This window comes from Adiantum capillus-veneris, chromosome 17 (genome assembly GCF_014529385.1).
Source record: "Adiantum capillus-veneris isolate H3 chromosome 17, ASM1452938v2, whole genome shotgun sequence".
Classification (NCBI taxonomy): domain Eukaryota; kingdom Viridiplantae; phylum Streptophyta; class Polypodiopsida; order Polypodiales; family Pteridaceae; genus Adiantum; species Adiantum capillus-veneris.
Window position 1 is genome coordinate 13,260,030 of NC_140947.1, and position 15,025 is coordinate 13,275,054.

Sequence of the window (15,025 nt, forward strand, 5' to 3'; positions counted from 1 at the left end):
TTTCTTTGGAGTCCTTGCACCACCACAGGCAACATAAGATATTCTTGAAGACCTACCTATCCTGAGTGTTAAGCGCTCGTGGAGAAAATGTTTAGATTGGAAATGCTTTGATCTAAAGGTATACCAAATGTGGTAGATTTATCAAAATATCAATAACTGCTTGCCACACTTCCTATTTGGAATGTTAGCTCTTTGGAGTATATTGATTGTAGTATATGCTTGACCTAGAAGGGACATGCCCATGAAAATATTGAACTATTTCATAGGAGAGTTAACATGGGAGTTTTTGAAAATCCCTTTGTTGCATTGCAATTTTCAAAAAAGGTGAACTTTCTATACTCAAGGAGAAGCAATGACGACCCCTCAACATTGGAGGAGGAAACAAGCATACAGGTAAAGGGCACGTTTCCTTACAGGTTATAATAACTAGACGCAGACGGTGCCACCTCCCGACCATACATGTGTATGGTTTTTTTCCTTTTTTGTGAGCATGCGTGCGGGCACATAATGTATTATTCGTGATCTTTTGAGCCCATGTCTGTAAATTTTTTATTAATAGTGACAAAGCTTTCATTCTTAAAGAGTTTTAGATGATTGATAACTTATAAATACACGCCTTGAACTTAATTTTTGATATAAAGAAAATTCAATGTGATTTTCTTCATAAATTTGACTTGAATTGAATCTTCAACCGTTCTTGCGAGCAAGAAGTAATCATGCACATTAGTATGTGCTCTTAATTTTGGAAAATGCCCAAATAGCACGAATCTTGAGGGGATACTCACGTTTTTCTAAAGAGGAAAGGCAAAAGGTGAGGAGCAGGTGGCGGCAGAGCCTGCAAGGGAGGCAGATGAACGAAGAAGTCGAGGGGCAGGTGGCGCTGAGCGTGTAAGGGAGGCAAGGCGATGAGGAGCGTTCATCGACAGAAGGTCGCTGCACTGCCTGGGACAAGGAGCAAGCGTTGATTTTTCTTCAATACAAAATGCAGGCCTTTTGAGTAGCGTGCATACTTACCTGAGTCAGTAGCCCAAAATGAGTTGTAACGTTGCAAAATTCGCACGGGATTGATTCGTGCATGGCTCATAGTTTTGAAATCCCATTCAAAAGGCGAGAAGCCATTAAAAATGTGAAAGGAGGATCTCTGGAGATTCTCTATACGTTAAATAAAGAACCTACCAATATGTCAGTATGCATAATAATCCTCAAGCCACATTCAAAAGGCGAAAAGCCATTAAAAATGTGAAAAGGAGGATCTCTGCAGATTCTCTATGCATTAAATAAAGAACCTACCAATATGTCAGTATGCATAATAATCCTCAAGCCACATTAACCTGCTCTATGTCAGTGTGCAATGTGCATAATAATCCTCAAGCCACATTAGTTTGCCGTTTATGGCAAAATAGTACCACACAAGAATATGCTCGATTAAAGGTTTCTCTCGATCCCTCTGATAATCTGATTTGAGAGAGCGAGACAAAAGAAAGTTAGTGGGCTGCTTGAATTTTCCGCGGCAAAGAATCTCAAACGGACACTGCTGGTGCAGAGTCCAGACTCGCAGAGAACGACACACGTCTGTGCGCTCATCACTCTAGTGTCTCATTTGGTGGTGGTCACCTCGTCATGGCCACCGAGCACGCTCTCGCGAAGCCGCCTGTTCTGCGCAGAGGAACCAGCATCGAAGAGAAAGATCTCGACCCTTGGACTGCTTGGGCTTATCGCCCACGCACGCTCACCCTTTTGCTCCTTGGAGCTTGTTTGCTCGTGTAAGTGGACCTTTCCCCGTATATGCGAGCGCGCATGTGGTGGGCTATTTTGAAACGTTTACTTTCTTCAGTTGGGCCAGTGGAGCCTTGGACCCTGCTGCTTCCTCACGACACGACTCTGCCACAAACGTCTCTCGGTAAGAGCATAGTTTCCTTCTTCGGAACAATCTTTCAGTGGGTTTTTATTTTGTCCAATGTTCTCTCTTGCAATAGCTGATTTCTTTCATAGATACAATTATTTCGGTCTCTGTAGTTTGAGGAGGCCAGTGTATGCGGACATCATACGAGAATTTGAACTTAAAACTATTGTATTGAATAGAATCGAGTATACTGAGGGTTGATTCACAGATTTTACTGACGACACATGGAGATTTCACAAACTCTAGTTTATATTTAAAGCTTGTATTTCGCAGTCGTGGTATTGATAAAACAACTCATAGTTTATATTTAAAGCTCGTATTTCACAGTCTTGGTATTGATAAAACAACTCATAGTTTGTGATGATGAATTTCTCTCGATGCTTTTCAATTTATTCCAAATCAACTTTTTGAATTGCGAACATAAGTGAATATTATGGTTTCTTACTCTCCTTCACTTCAGATTAAGATGCTAGTTCCAGATGAATGCTCATACAAGACAGCTTTTGGATTGTGGTGCTACTTTGAGATGAATGTTTGTACAATTTCCTAGTGGTTGATGATTGCTTGAGCTTCTACACGTGCACTGTTTGCTGTTTTAGGATGTGAATGTGTTGAGGGGAGTGTACTTGATGGCTAGAGGATATTATCTAGTGTATGGTGTGGTTTACATCAAAGCAGATTGCTTATGGGTACAAGCACAAAAGTGCAGGTCTTCAAGTTTGAATTGAACCATGCTAGCTTTTTTTAGACTTATGTTGCTTGAATATAGCAAGTTTTGTTCTTACTTTTGATGTCATGTGCACACTGGCTTTGTGTGCCCCGTAGACATGCTATGACGGTCCACAACTAACTCATAGACTGCGAGATCCTAGGAGATTTTGCGTCAGAGGTTTTGGATGTTTGGATACTACAACAGTTAGGATCACTGCATAACCTTCTTTGTGTATTGATTGTACAAGGCACAATTCAATGATAAGTGCAACTTCTGGGCATCCTGTGGTGTGAGCGCGTCATCTATGGCCAAGTTCTTGCAGTTGGGGTCTTGCATTGGCTGGGATTTTGGAGCTTGTGAGGTGTGAGCCAACGCTTACATACAACCGAGTGTGCTTTTGCAAGTACTTTCTATGAGAATTCAATTGAAGTGACTTGTGTATACTCTTAGGTGGTTTTTGTTAACACTCTTGGCCATGAGTTTCAACATCTCTTGATAGACCTTGCTTGGGAAGTATTTTTTGAGTGTTGGGGTCTCTCCTTGAGGACTATGATGCACATGGGCTCGATGTGCCACTCTTATCTACTAAAATACAGTTATTCTATTTAAAGTATAGTACTCCGCATTTTGAAACATAAGAATGTGGACCCTTTTAAGAGTCGGGGGACTGGGCCTTTAGGCATTTCAAGTGAACTGTCCGATGTGATCCCATTATTAAGTTTGGCTTTTAGGTATTTATTCTACTTATTTATCAAAGTCTTGGGTAGGGCAATTTACTGAGGGTGCTATATAAGCAATCCCTTGCCTCCATTGTATACACATTCAATTATTCATTGCCAAGGTTGATTGGTTCAAGAGACTCTCTCTCTCTCTCTCTCTCTCTCTCTCTCTCTCTCCCCTTGGTCTCTACGCTTCCGCATCGTCGACTTTGACATGGTATCAGAGCGGGCGACTTGAAGCCCTTGGCGTGGAGGAGCAGTCCAGAGCAGGAGCAACGGTAGCGTTTTAAAACACTGCTCCCTACAGCCCACCTCCCTCCCTTGCCGGCGATCCACACGCTGCCTTCTGCTCTTGCGCGTACTGAGACACATCGCCTAGCAGCAGGCAAGCAGCGCGTTGTTCCCCTAGGCGGCACCTACCATCGGCAGTACAAAGGATCCCTCCCCTTGCGTTTTAGAACGCACACAGAGTTGGGTTTGTGGAGCGACAACGCCTCGCCCGTTTCGCTTGTTCGACGAGGGCCATTGCACCTAGCGTTTTGAAATGCAGGTGGCTCAGCACCTCTGCAACACTTTGAGGAGACTCCAGCGTTTTGAAATGCTAAATGCACATGAGCAAGTGGAGGGCAGCTCTCAAAGAGGGAAAGGTAGCGTGGCTTGGCAAGCAAACCAAAGAGAGGGATTGCAGTGGTGCGGAGCAGCTTGGGAGTAGCAGAGGAGTGGTTCGTGCGGCTTGGGGGTTATTTCCGGCTTGGGATTTTTTGCGGCTCATTGGAGTGCGACAAGGTACGAAATACCAGGTTTTGCAACTTCAACGAGGCATTCCCTTGCTTGAGACCCCTGACAACAACGACCAAAAGAAAAAAAAAAGCTATGGATAACGGATCGTCAACCATCCATTTAACGGCCTATGCAACGGCACAGTTCTCAAGGAACCCGACAATTTGTTTGGCTCGAGTTTATGAAGTCAAAAGCAAACGGCGGAGTTCGCTAGAGGATAGCGGCAAAGGTCAGTTGAACAAGGATGACAGTACCAGTACTCAGTTAGCTGCCTCAGTACTCGGGAGGTACGACCACAGTCATGATTGTGATTTGACGCTTTGTTTGGCTCGGGAGTCGGAAGCCAAAGGCAAAAGCAAGCATTCACTTGAAGACAAAGTGAAAGGCAAGCTCGACAGAGATTACGGTTATAAAGATTTGACAGAGGAGATCGGCATGGCACTCGTGGCGGTGGCCACAGTGGCCTTGATGTCAGATTTCTAGTCAAATGACGAGTGTCACCACTAGCTTTAGCGAGAGAGAGGCTTGTGAGTGGTAGAGAGGGGCAACCACATGCTCCCTATAATTAATTTTGACCCTTGTTTTGGAGTTCAAGTTATTGGTGTTTGGACCCTTAGGTCGAAGTTCAATGCACATGCATTTGGCAGGGAACCAATCATACGTCTAAAACACTATGGATGGGCACGCCAATTCATTGTTGCTGGTCAGATTATTGTCAGGTGCAACGGAAATGAATGTTGAACTTTGTTCAAGATGAGTGCTCCGATTTGTGCTCAAGGTTCCTTTTTACTTAGGGAAGGGAGAGCCTTCCGTTCTTTAATGAGAGAGTGCAAGTGATCACAAACAAAGTGAATAGACACTGTGCCTGAAGGTGATTAGACTGAGTGATAGAGAGAGAAGAGAATACGACACTGGGAAGTTGTCAAACCGTCCTCCAAGAGCCCCACTCTCGGTGGCGAGAGTGGTTTACTATTGATTGCACAATCTGGTACAAGATGCTGATGTAAGTCGTGAGACTATGATGCAAGGTGGATCTAAACTTGGAGACGACGACGACGACGACGACGAGGATGGTGACGACGACAGCTAAAAAACACTACCTTCTGGGATGTTCTTCTACTGAATTTGATGGATCTTCTGCTAAATTTTGCTGCTACTAACACGCTGAGTTCTGTTGTTTCAACTCACTGTCTTGCGGGTACAAAACGCTGGTCATGCTGTCCTTCAAATCGCTGGTCATGCTGTCTCTAAAAACGTTGCCCTTGCTGCCTTTGGAAACGCTGGCTGCAATCCCTAGAAACGCTGACTTGCTGGTTGTAAAAACGCTATGGCAGCAGGCTGGAAATCGCTGAACTGCTAGGCTGAAAACGCCGATCACAGTTGGTTGAAATTGCTAGAACAGCAGGTCCTAAAAACGTTGGTTTGAGGTGCTTCCCAAACACTGAACTGAGTGTTGCTTGGTGACGGAGGACTGCTGAAGTATCTATGCTGAAAACGCCAGGTTATGGGACTGAAATGCTGGCTTTACCTTGAGGGAAAACACCAGGGTTCTTAGGGATCTTGTGTGAGAAGATGCCTGTTGAGCAATGCTCCTGTTGCCTCTTCTGCCAGAAAGTGCTAGCTCTGGTTTCCTTATATATTATCTTAGCAAATTTTCCCTACCTAATTCCCAACAAAAGTCACTTAAAAATAATAAGTGAAAAATGTCAAAAATAGGGAAAATAGGTCTAATGCACTGGAAAATTCTCCTGATGGATTTTGATGGTATTGCTGATGATCATGCTGTGTGCAACCAGAGGATATGCATCTAATCTAAGTGTCTAGACATGCACGGTCTGCGAACACTCACAAAAATGCCAGATCACGTCCTATTCTAGAGTGACTTGATTGAACTGAACCCTCGTCATGCTGTAGCTAGTCCACGGACACATAGGGTTGGATGTGGCACGTGACATCCCCTCCTTTTCAAAGTGAGGTACTAGTACCGAACTGTATGGCGTCGAGGGAGATCGCCAATAGTATCTGGAATCCTGGAAAGGACTCTTCGCCGGCCCACTCTGATGCGTGGGTCATGCGATACTTGAACTTCATAAAGGTCTGCAACGCTTGCTTCTTTGGGCCGCGCCGAAAGCGACATAAAGTCATCCATGGCTCCTTCAATGCTTCAACTTGCTCTTTAGTCATGCGTCTACCTTCTTCAAGAATCTCCGAGGCTGAAAATTCCTGAAGCCACTTCCAACACAAAAACATGAACATACCTATTTTATGTAAAGTGAGTGGAGAAAATCTCGTCTTCTCTAAAGACTGTGCATGCAATGTAGATGAACAAATAGACGGAGTGCCAACCCGTTGACCACACACACGTAAACAATGAGAGCGAATCTTGTCTTTCTGATCTAAATCAATCAATCGTGGAAAATCACAATGGACATGCCCATGCTTGATGCTCAATCTTTCTTGTGCTCTTTCTACGACTGTGTCATGCCAAGGAATAGACATGGAATGTGACTTCCTTGAATGCAAACATTTCAGCTTTTCATGAACAAACCGCATACATCTGTGCTCATTCATGAGTGAAACGTGCTCAATGTACAATATGTCATGCCTAGGAAAAGGGAGCACATAAAGACGCTGACTAAAATACAGGAAACGATCACGAATGAAACACTCGTACAATGCGTGCTGACTTATTATTCGTACAAATAATACTTCTTGTGAGGGTTCTTTGGACCTAGGTTCGCAGCCAAGATCGGTTCTTCCTGATCGATTGAAACTGCCTGTGAGGGTGTTGTGGTCCTCAACTCGAAAGCCAAGATCGGTTCTTCGTGATTGATCAAATTTGCAATGAGGTTAGCTTCACTAGAAAAAGTATCAACTAAACCATCATCCTTGTGAACAATCACATCATCTTTCTGCAAATCATCATGCTTGTGAAAAATCACATCTTGATCATGCAAATCATCATGCCAATCATTATCATGCAAATCATCATGCTTGTCATTATCATCCAAATCATCATGCTTATTATCATGCAAATACTGTGTGTCGTGCTTTGGAAAAGAAGAGATTGAGAGAGTCTCCTTCTCCCGATCCTTTGCAATCTGTGCCTGCACATTAGAAAAGAGTCGAAACAACTTTTCGCGGTCACGTGCTATGGCTGCCATTCTTTCGTTGTATGTACGCTCTATGGCTGCCATTCTTTCTGTGTGTTCTTCCTTTCTATCTGCTTCTCTTGCTTCGTGTTCTAACTTCCTGTCCATCATCATCTTGTCGAAAGTCTCCATAGGAGTTAGTGCAATCGAAGGGAGAGGGTCAGAAAAACCTCCTTAGTGAGGAAGTTCTTCTTCACTACTTTCATGCTCACCACCTCCATGCGAAGTATCCATTCCGCTTTGGGTGACGACCATACTCTGAGATCTTGGGTTCTTAAGTTCACGAGGAACTTGGGTTCTTGTGGGTCTTGGTTTCTTGGGGTTCTTGGGTTCTTGAGGTTCTTGAGTTCTTGAGGTTCTTCTTTCTCTTGCAATTTGTGCTAGAGAAGGATCTTCTCTCCACCTGAGTTCTGCTCTTTTCTGCGGGCGCACCCCTTGGCGGCCTTGCTCTCACACCAAGGTTGCTTTTTTCCACCTCACGTCGATTGGCCGGCCGCTAAGTGCACGGCCCGCTCTCAATGAGTGAAAAGAGGCACAAGGAGAGGCCGGACAAGCCCTTCTTTCTTGGGTTTCCTGTCACTCTTCAAAAACACGATTAGGAATTGACACGCCCAAGAGGACTTGGGTTACGTGCGATTGCAACAAGCAAAAAAAATTCTATGATTCTTGTGGTTCTTTCCTTGAGTAATACAGAACACTGCCAAAGCTTTCATACCAATGTCAGGTGCAGCGGAAGTGAATGTTGAACTTTGCTCAAGATGAGTGCTTCGAACTGTGCTCAAGGTTCCTTTTTACTTAGGAAAGGGAGAGCCTTCTGTTCTTTAATGAGAGAGTGCAAGTGATCACAAACAAAGTGAATAGACACTGTGCGTGAAGGTGATTAGACTAAGCGATAGATAGAGAAGAGAATACGACACCGGGAAGTTGTCAAACCCTCCTCCAAGGGCCCCACTCTCGGTGGCGAGAGTGGTTTACTATTGATTGCACAATCTGGTACAAGATGCTGATGTAAGTCGTGAGACTATGATGCAAGGTGGATCTAAACTTGGAGACGACGGCGACGACGAGGGCTCAAAAACACTACCTTCTGGGATGTTCTTCTTCTGCTGAATTTGATGGGTCTTTTGCTGAATTCTGCTGCTACTAACATGTTGAGTTCTGCTGCTGCAACTCATTGTCTTGTGGGTACAAAACGCTTGTCATGCTGTCCTTCAAATCGTTGGTCTAAAAACGCTGCCCTTGTTGCCTTTGGAAACGCTGGCTGCAATCCCTAGAAACGCTGACTTGCTGGTCGTAAAAACGCTATGGCAACAGGCTGGAAATCGTTGAACTGCTAGGCTGAAAACGCCGATCACAGTTGTCTGAAATTGCTGGAACAGCAGGTCCTAAAAACGCTGGTTTGAGGTGCTTCCCAAACACTGAATTGAGTGTTGCTTGGCGACGGAAGACTGCTGAAGTATCTAGGCTGAAAACGCCAGGTTATGGGACTGAAATGCTGGCTTTACCTTGAGGGAAAAACGCGAGGGTTCTTAGGGATCTTGCGTGAGAACTTGAGAAGATGCCTGTTGAGCAATGCTCCTGCTGCCTCTTTCGCCAGAAAGTGCTAGCTCTGGTTTCCTTATATATTATCTTAGCAAATTTGCCCTATCTAGTTCCCAACAAAAGTCACTTAAAAATAATAAGTGAAAAATGTCAAAAATAGGGAAAATAGGTCTAATGCACTGGAAAATGTTTCTGATGGATTCTGATGGTAATGCTGATGATCATGCTGTGTGCAACCAGAGGATATGCATCTAATCTAAGTGTCTGGACATGCACGGTCTGCGAACAGACTCACAAAAGTGCCAGATTACTTCCTATTCTAGACTGACTTGACTGAATTGAACCCTGGTCATCTGTAGCGTGTCCACGGACACACAGGATGTGTCACGTGACAATTATGGATAGGATGTGTTCGAACGGTTCATTATCTTGGAGTTCTATATTTTGGACGTGATCTGTTCACAAGTCACGAATGGGGACTATTGGACGTAGTGTGGTCTACAGCTCAAAATTTCTACAAAGGCAAACGATGCTCAAGATGGCATTACTTTCAGGTACAAAGTTGAGAAACATCGAGGTGTATCCAATTGGTGGCCACTATTGGGGTGTCCATGGTAGCTTCTTCATCGTCTTTGTCTCACTATTGATGTCCACTATGAGCTGCAGAGAGGGTATTAAAGTTCAGGCATCTCAAGTGAACTGCCCAATGTGATCCCATTATTTAGTTTGGTTTTTAGGTATTTATTTTACTTATTTGTCAAAGTCTTGGGTAGGGAAATTTACTGAGGGTGCTATATAAGCAACCGCTTGCCTCCATTGTATACACCTTTAATTATTCATTGCCAAGGTTGATTGGTTCAAGAGACTCTCTCTCTCTCTCTCTCTCTCTCTCGTGCTCACTCCCCTTGGTCTCTACCATGTCAAAGTCGACGATCCGGAAGCGTAGAGACCAAGGGGATTGAGCACGAGAGAGAGAGAGAGAGAGAGAGAGAGAGAGAGAGAGAGAGAGAGAGCGCAGAGAATGTGGAGCGGCTTGGCAGAGGCGAGGAAATTGGAGATCTTGCGGCTTGGTTCGTGCGGCCACACTTTCGAGTGCGAGAAGGTTTCCGGTGTTCCAGATCTTGCAAACTTCATCATGGGCCCACCTTGCTCAAGCGCCAGCGACAAATTGAACGGGAATAATTACGCTCACTTGAATTTGATTATGCGACTCTGGTTCTCATAGAAAGGTTATGGGATGCCGTCGATGGCTTGGAGCCTCGTCCCACACGGGATTCCCACAATAGGTACACTCGCCTTCAAGATGACGAATATCTCAAATTATGTGTTGATTGGGATGCGGCTAATGCGAAGGTAATGTCAACCATTACGGATTCTCCTACAAAGGACCTTTCTCCAGCTATTCAGACCTTGAAGACTTCCAACGAAATGTGGTTCAAGCTCGTAGGTATGTTTGATCAGGATTCTACGATGCGAGCAGTCACCCTTCTTGGACAATTATTTGCCATCCACTTTCCCCGAGGAAGTTCTATGCAATCATTTCTTATGAAGCTTAAAGTTATGTGAGAACCAAAGCAGCTAACTGGGTACTCGTCAGTGCACTCTTCATAGCCGATAGTTGATCATGAAAATCGATGTCACCACTAGCTTCAGCCAGAGAGGCTTGTGAGTGGCAGAGAGGGGCAACCACATGCTCCCTATAATTAATTTGGACCCTTGTGTTGGAGTTTAAGTTATTGGTGTTTGGACCCGTTACTAATAGTGTCACGTGCACATCTAACCCTATGTGTACGTGGACAAGCTACTTCATGGCAAGGGTTCAGTTCAGCTAGATAAGGAAGTGTTTTGGCACTTTTGCAGACCGTGCATGCCGAGGCACTTAGAGTAGATGCATATCCTCTGGTTGCACACAACATAATCATCAGATTCCATCAGAACCCATCAGGAGCATTTTTACAGTGCATAGAACTATTTTCCCTATTTTTGACATTTTTCACTTATTATTTTTAAGTGATTTTTGTTGGAAATAGGTAGGGCAATTTTGCTAAGATAATATATAAGCAAACCCAGCACTAGCACTTTCTGGCATAAGAGGCAGCAAGAGCACTTGCTCAACAGGCACCTTCTCAGCAGGACCTCCATCACCAACAAGACCTAGCGTTTTCAGTCATCTCCAAAGCTAGCGTTTTTCCATCAAGAACTTAGCCTGGCGTTTTTGCTTTGCAAACCCTCCTGGCGACAGCAGAACATAGCGCTTCCACAAAAGACCACATATCAGCCCTACATTAGCAGATTTCCCCGCAAGACTCATTTTCAGCCCCTAGCGTTTTTGGTTTGCAGATCAACCTCAGCGTTTTTGCAGATCTTTGCAACGGAATCAGCTCTAGACTCAGCGTTTTCAGTTTTCAGCAGTCAGTTTCCGCAGTAGAACCCCCTAATTTCTTAGATCTCACCTTCCCGCAGCAGATCCTCGCGGCACGGTTAGATCCAGCGTAGTTTGCAGATTCAGCCCGGAAAATACAGATTTCAGCATCTGCGTTTTCAACGCGTCGTCGTCGCATCATCGTCGACATAGAGTCAGAATTCAGTAGATAAAGATTTGCAGATTTCAACCCTTAGCATTCTCAGATTTCAGCCCGTCTCGTCATCGTCCTCATTGTCGTCGACATCGTCGGCAAGTCCAAGCATTGTAGAGATTTGTGCAATCATAAGTAGACCGCTCTCACCATAGAGAGTGGGGCCTTCGGAGGAGGGTTTGACAACATTGTGGTGTCGTATTCTTCTCTCTCTATCTCTCAGTCTCAGAACCTTCATTCACAGTGTCCACCACTTTGTTTGTGTCCATTGCACTCTCTCACTAAAGGAACGGAAGGCTCTCCCTTCCGTAAGTAAAAGGAACCCTTGAGCACAGTTCGGAGCACTCATCTTGAGCAAAGTTGAACATTCACTTCCACTGCATCTTACGTTGGTATCAGAGCTTTGGCAGTGTTCTGTATCACTCAAGGAAAGAACCACATAATTTTTTTTTGCTTGTTGCGGTCACACGTAACCCAAGTTCTCTTGGGCGTGTCGTTTCCTAATCGTGTTTTTGCAGAGTGACAGGAAATTCAAGAAAGAAGGGCTTGTCTAGCCTCCCCTTGTGCCTCTTTTCACTCATTGAGAACGAACTGTGCACTTAGCGGCCGGCCAATCGACGTGAGGTGGAAAAAAGCAACTGTGGTGTGAGCGCAAGGCCGCCAAGGGGTGCACCCGCGGAAAAGAGCAGAACTTGGGTGAAGATGTAAGGTGTAGCGGAATGAATGTTTAAACTTTGCTCAAGATGAGTGCTCCGAACTGTGCTCAAGGTTCCTTTTTCTTAGGGAAGGCAGAGCCTTCCGTTCTTTAATGAGAATGCAATGGACACAAACAAAGTGAATGGACATTGTGTATGGAAGTGCATGAGACTGAGAGATAGAGAGAGAAGAGAATACGACTGATTGTAAAGCCCTCCTCCGAAGGCCCCACTCTCGATGGCGAGAGTGGTCTACTATTGATTGCACAATCTGGTACAAGATGCTGATGCAAATCTAAATGGGGATATGTTGATGTCGACGGTGTGGACGATGAGGACGAGATTATGGCTGAAAATTGATTGCTTGGGATGCTTCTTTGTCGCTGAATTTGCTGATGCAAAAGGCTGATTTTCTGAGGCTGAAAACGCTGGTCTACTAAAGCTGAAAACGCTGGTGTTCTGAAGCTGAAAACGCTGGTTTTTTGACGATGAGGTTGATGCTGAAAACGCTAGGGTGCCGGAGTCTATGGCGATGAAGCTTTGCTGAAAAACACAAGGGAGATGGGAGTCTTGCTTGGAGGAAAAACGCCACCAAGAGAAAAAGGGTCTTGCTTGAGAGAGAGGGGGGGAACCTGCTGCTTGTGGCTTGTGTTCTCCTTGCTGTTCTGCCAAATAGTGCTAGCCTAGGTTTGCTTATATATTGTCTTACCCAAATTGCTCTACTCAGTTCCCAACAAAAGTCACTTAGAATAATAAGTGAAAAATGTCAAAAATAGGCAAAATAGGTTTAATGCACTGGAAAATGCTCCTGATGGATTCTGATGGTAATGTTGATGATCATGCGGTGTGCAACCGGTGGATATGCATCTATGCTAAGTGCCTGGCATGCACGGTCTGCGAACAGACTCACAAAAGTGCCAGAACACTCCTAAATCTAGACTGACTGAACCCTTGTCGTGCTGTAGTTTGTCCACGGACACATAGGGTTGGATGTGTCACGTGACATCCCCTCCTTTTCAAAGTGAGGTACTGGTACAGAACTGTATGGCGTCCAGGGAGATCGCCAATAGCATCCGAAATCTTGGAAGGGACTCTTCGCCGGCCCACTCTGATGTGTGGGTCGTGCAGTACTTGAACTTCATAAAGGTCTGCAACTCTTGCTTCTTTGGGCCGCACCGAAAGCGACAAAGTCTTTTTTGGCTCCTTCAATGCTTCAACTTCGTCGAGAGTCATGCGTCTACATTCGTCAAGAGTCTCCATGGTTGAAAATTGATGAAACCACTTCCAACACAAAACCATGAACATACCTATTCCATGTAAAGTGATTGGAAAAAATCTCGTCTTCCTCGAAGATTGTGCATGCAATGCAGATGAACATTGAGACGGAGTGCCAAACCGTTCATTAAACACACGCAAACGATGAGATCTAATCTTTTCTTTCTGATCTAAATCAATCAATTGTGGCAAAACACAATGGAAATGCCGATGCTTGATGCTCAATCTTTCTTGTGCTCTTTCGGATACTGTGTCATGCCAAGGAAGAGACATAGAATGTGAATTCCTTGAATGCATACTTTTCAGCTTTTCATGAACAATCCGCATACATCCGTGGTCATTCATGAGTAAAACGTGCTCAACGTACAATATGTCATGCCTAGGAAAAGGGATCACATAAAGATGTTGACTAAAATACAGGCAACGATCACGAATGAAACACTCGTACAATGCGTGCTGACTAATCATACGAACACATAGTACTTCGTGTGAGGGTTCTTGAGACCTAGGCTCGAGACCCAAGATCGCTTCTTCCTGAGGGTGTTCTTGGGACCTAAGCTCGATAGCCAAGATCGGTTCTTCCTGAGGGGGTTCTTCGGACCTTGACTCGAGAGCCAAGATCGGTTCTTCGTGGTTGATCGAATCTGCAATGAGGTTAGCTTCACTAGAAACAGTATCAACTACCCCATCATTCTTGTGAACAATCACATCGTGGACATACAAATCATTATGCTTGTGAAAAATCACATCTTGATCATCATGCAAATTATCATGCTTGTCATTCAAATCATCATGCAAATCTTGTGTATCATGCTTTGGAGAAGACGAGACCGAGAGAGTCTCCTTCTCCTGAATCTCTTGCATCTGTGCCTGCACTTGAGAAAAGATTCGCAACAACTCTTGCATGTGTCGCGCTTGCTCATGCTCACGCTCTATGGCTGCCTTTCTTTCTGCTTCTCTTTCTACTTTTCTTTCTGCGTGTATGCGATCCATTTCTGCCATTCTTTCTACTCTTCTTGCTTCGCATGCTAACTTCCTGTCCATAAACATCTGTTCCAACTTCTTCATAGGAGTTAGTGCAATCCTTGGCGTAGATGGGGAAGGGGGAGGGTCGGAAACCTCCTGGTGGGGAAAATTCTTCTTCGCCTCTCTCATGCTCATCACCTCCAAGCGAAGTATCCATTCCGCTTCGAGTGATGACATCCACTGAAGGCTTGGGTTCTTGTGGTCTTGGGTTCTTAAGTTCACGAGGAACTTGGGTTCTTGGGGGTCTTGGTTCTTGGGTTCTTGAGTTCTTGAGGTTCTTGCGGTTCTCGAGGTTCTCTTTAGCTTGCAATCTGTGTTAGAGAAGGATCTTCTCTTCACCTGAGTTCTGCTGTTTTCCGTGGGCGCACCCCTTGGCGGCCTTGCGCTCACACCAAGGTTGCTTTTTCCCACCTCATGTCGATTGGCCGGCCGCTAAGTGCACGGTCCGCTCTCAATGAGTGAAAAGAGGCACAAGGGGAGGCTGGACAAGCCCTTCTTTTTTGGGATTCCTATTACTCTTCAAAAACATGATTAGGAATCGACACGCCTAAGTGAACTTGGGTGCGTGCGACCTCAACAAGCAAAAAAAATTAGCATCGTAGAATCTCGATCAAACATACCTAAGAGCTTGAACTACATTTCGTT

General features: G+C 44.7%; 1 protein-coding gene across 2 annotated transcripts in view; it reads left to right on the forward strand.

The window, feature by feature from the left end:
* Positions 1 to 1,464: 1,464 nt before the first annotated feature.
* The window catches only part of PSS1 (phosphatidyl serine synthase family protein), a 118,317-nt gene continuing 104,756 nt past the window's right edge, over positions 1,465 to 15,025 (forward strand). Inside the window, exons 1-2 of one of the 2 annotated variants that reach the window (XM_086486234.1) lie at positions 1,465 to 1,763; positions 1,835 to 1,900. In XM_086486234.1, the coding sequence (XP_086342360.1) occupies positions 1,621 to 1,763; positions 1,835 to 1,900 (209 nt within the window). In that variant the 5' untranslated portion in view covers positions 1,465 to 1,620. The remainder of the gene's footprint in view (positions 1,764 to 1,834; positions 1,901 to 15,025) is intronic. The other variant, XM_086486232.1, reaches the window with a different exon arrangement.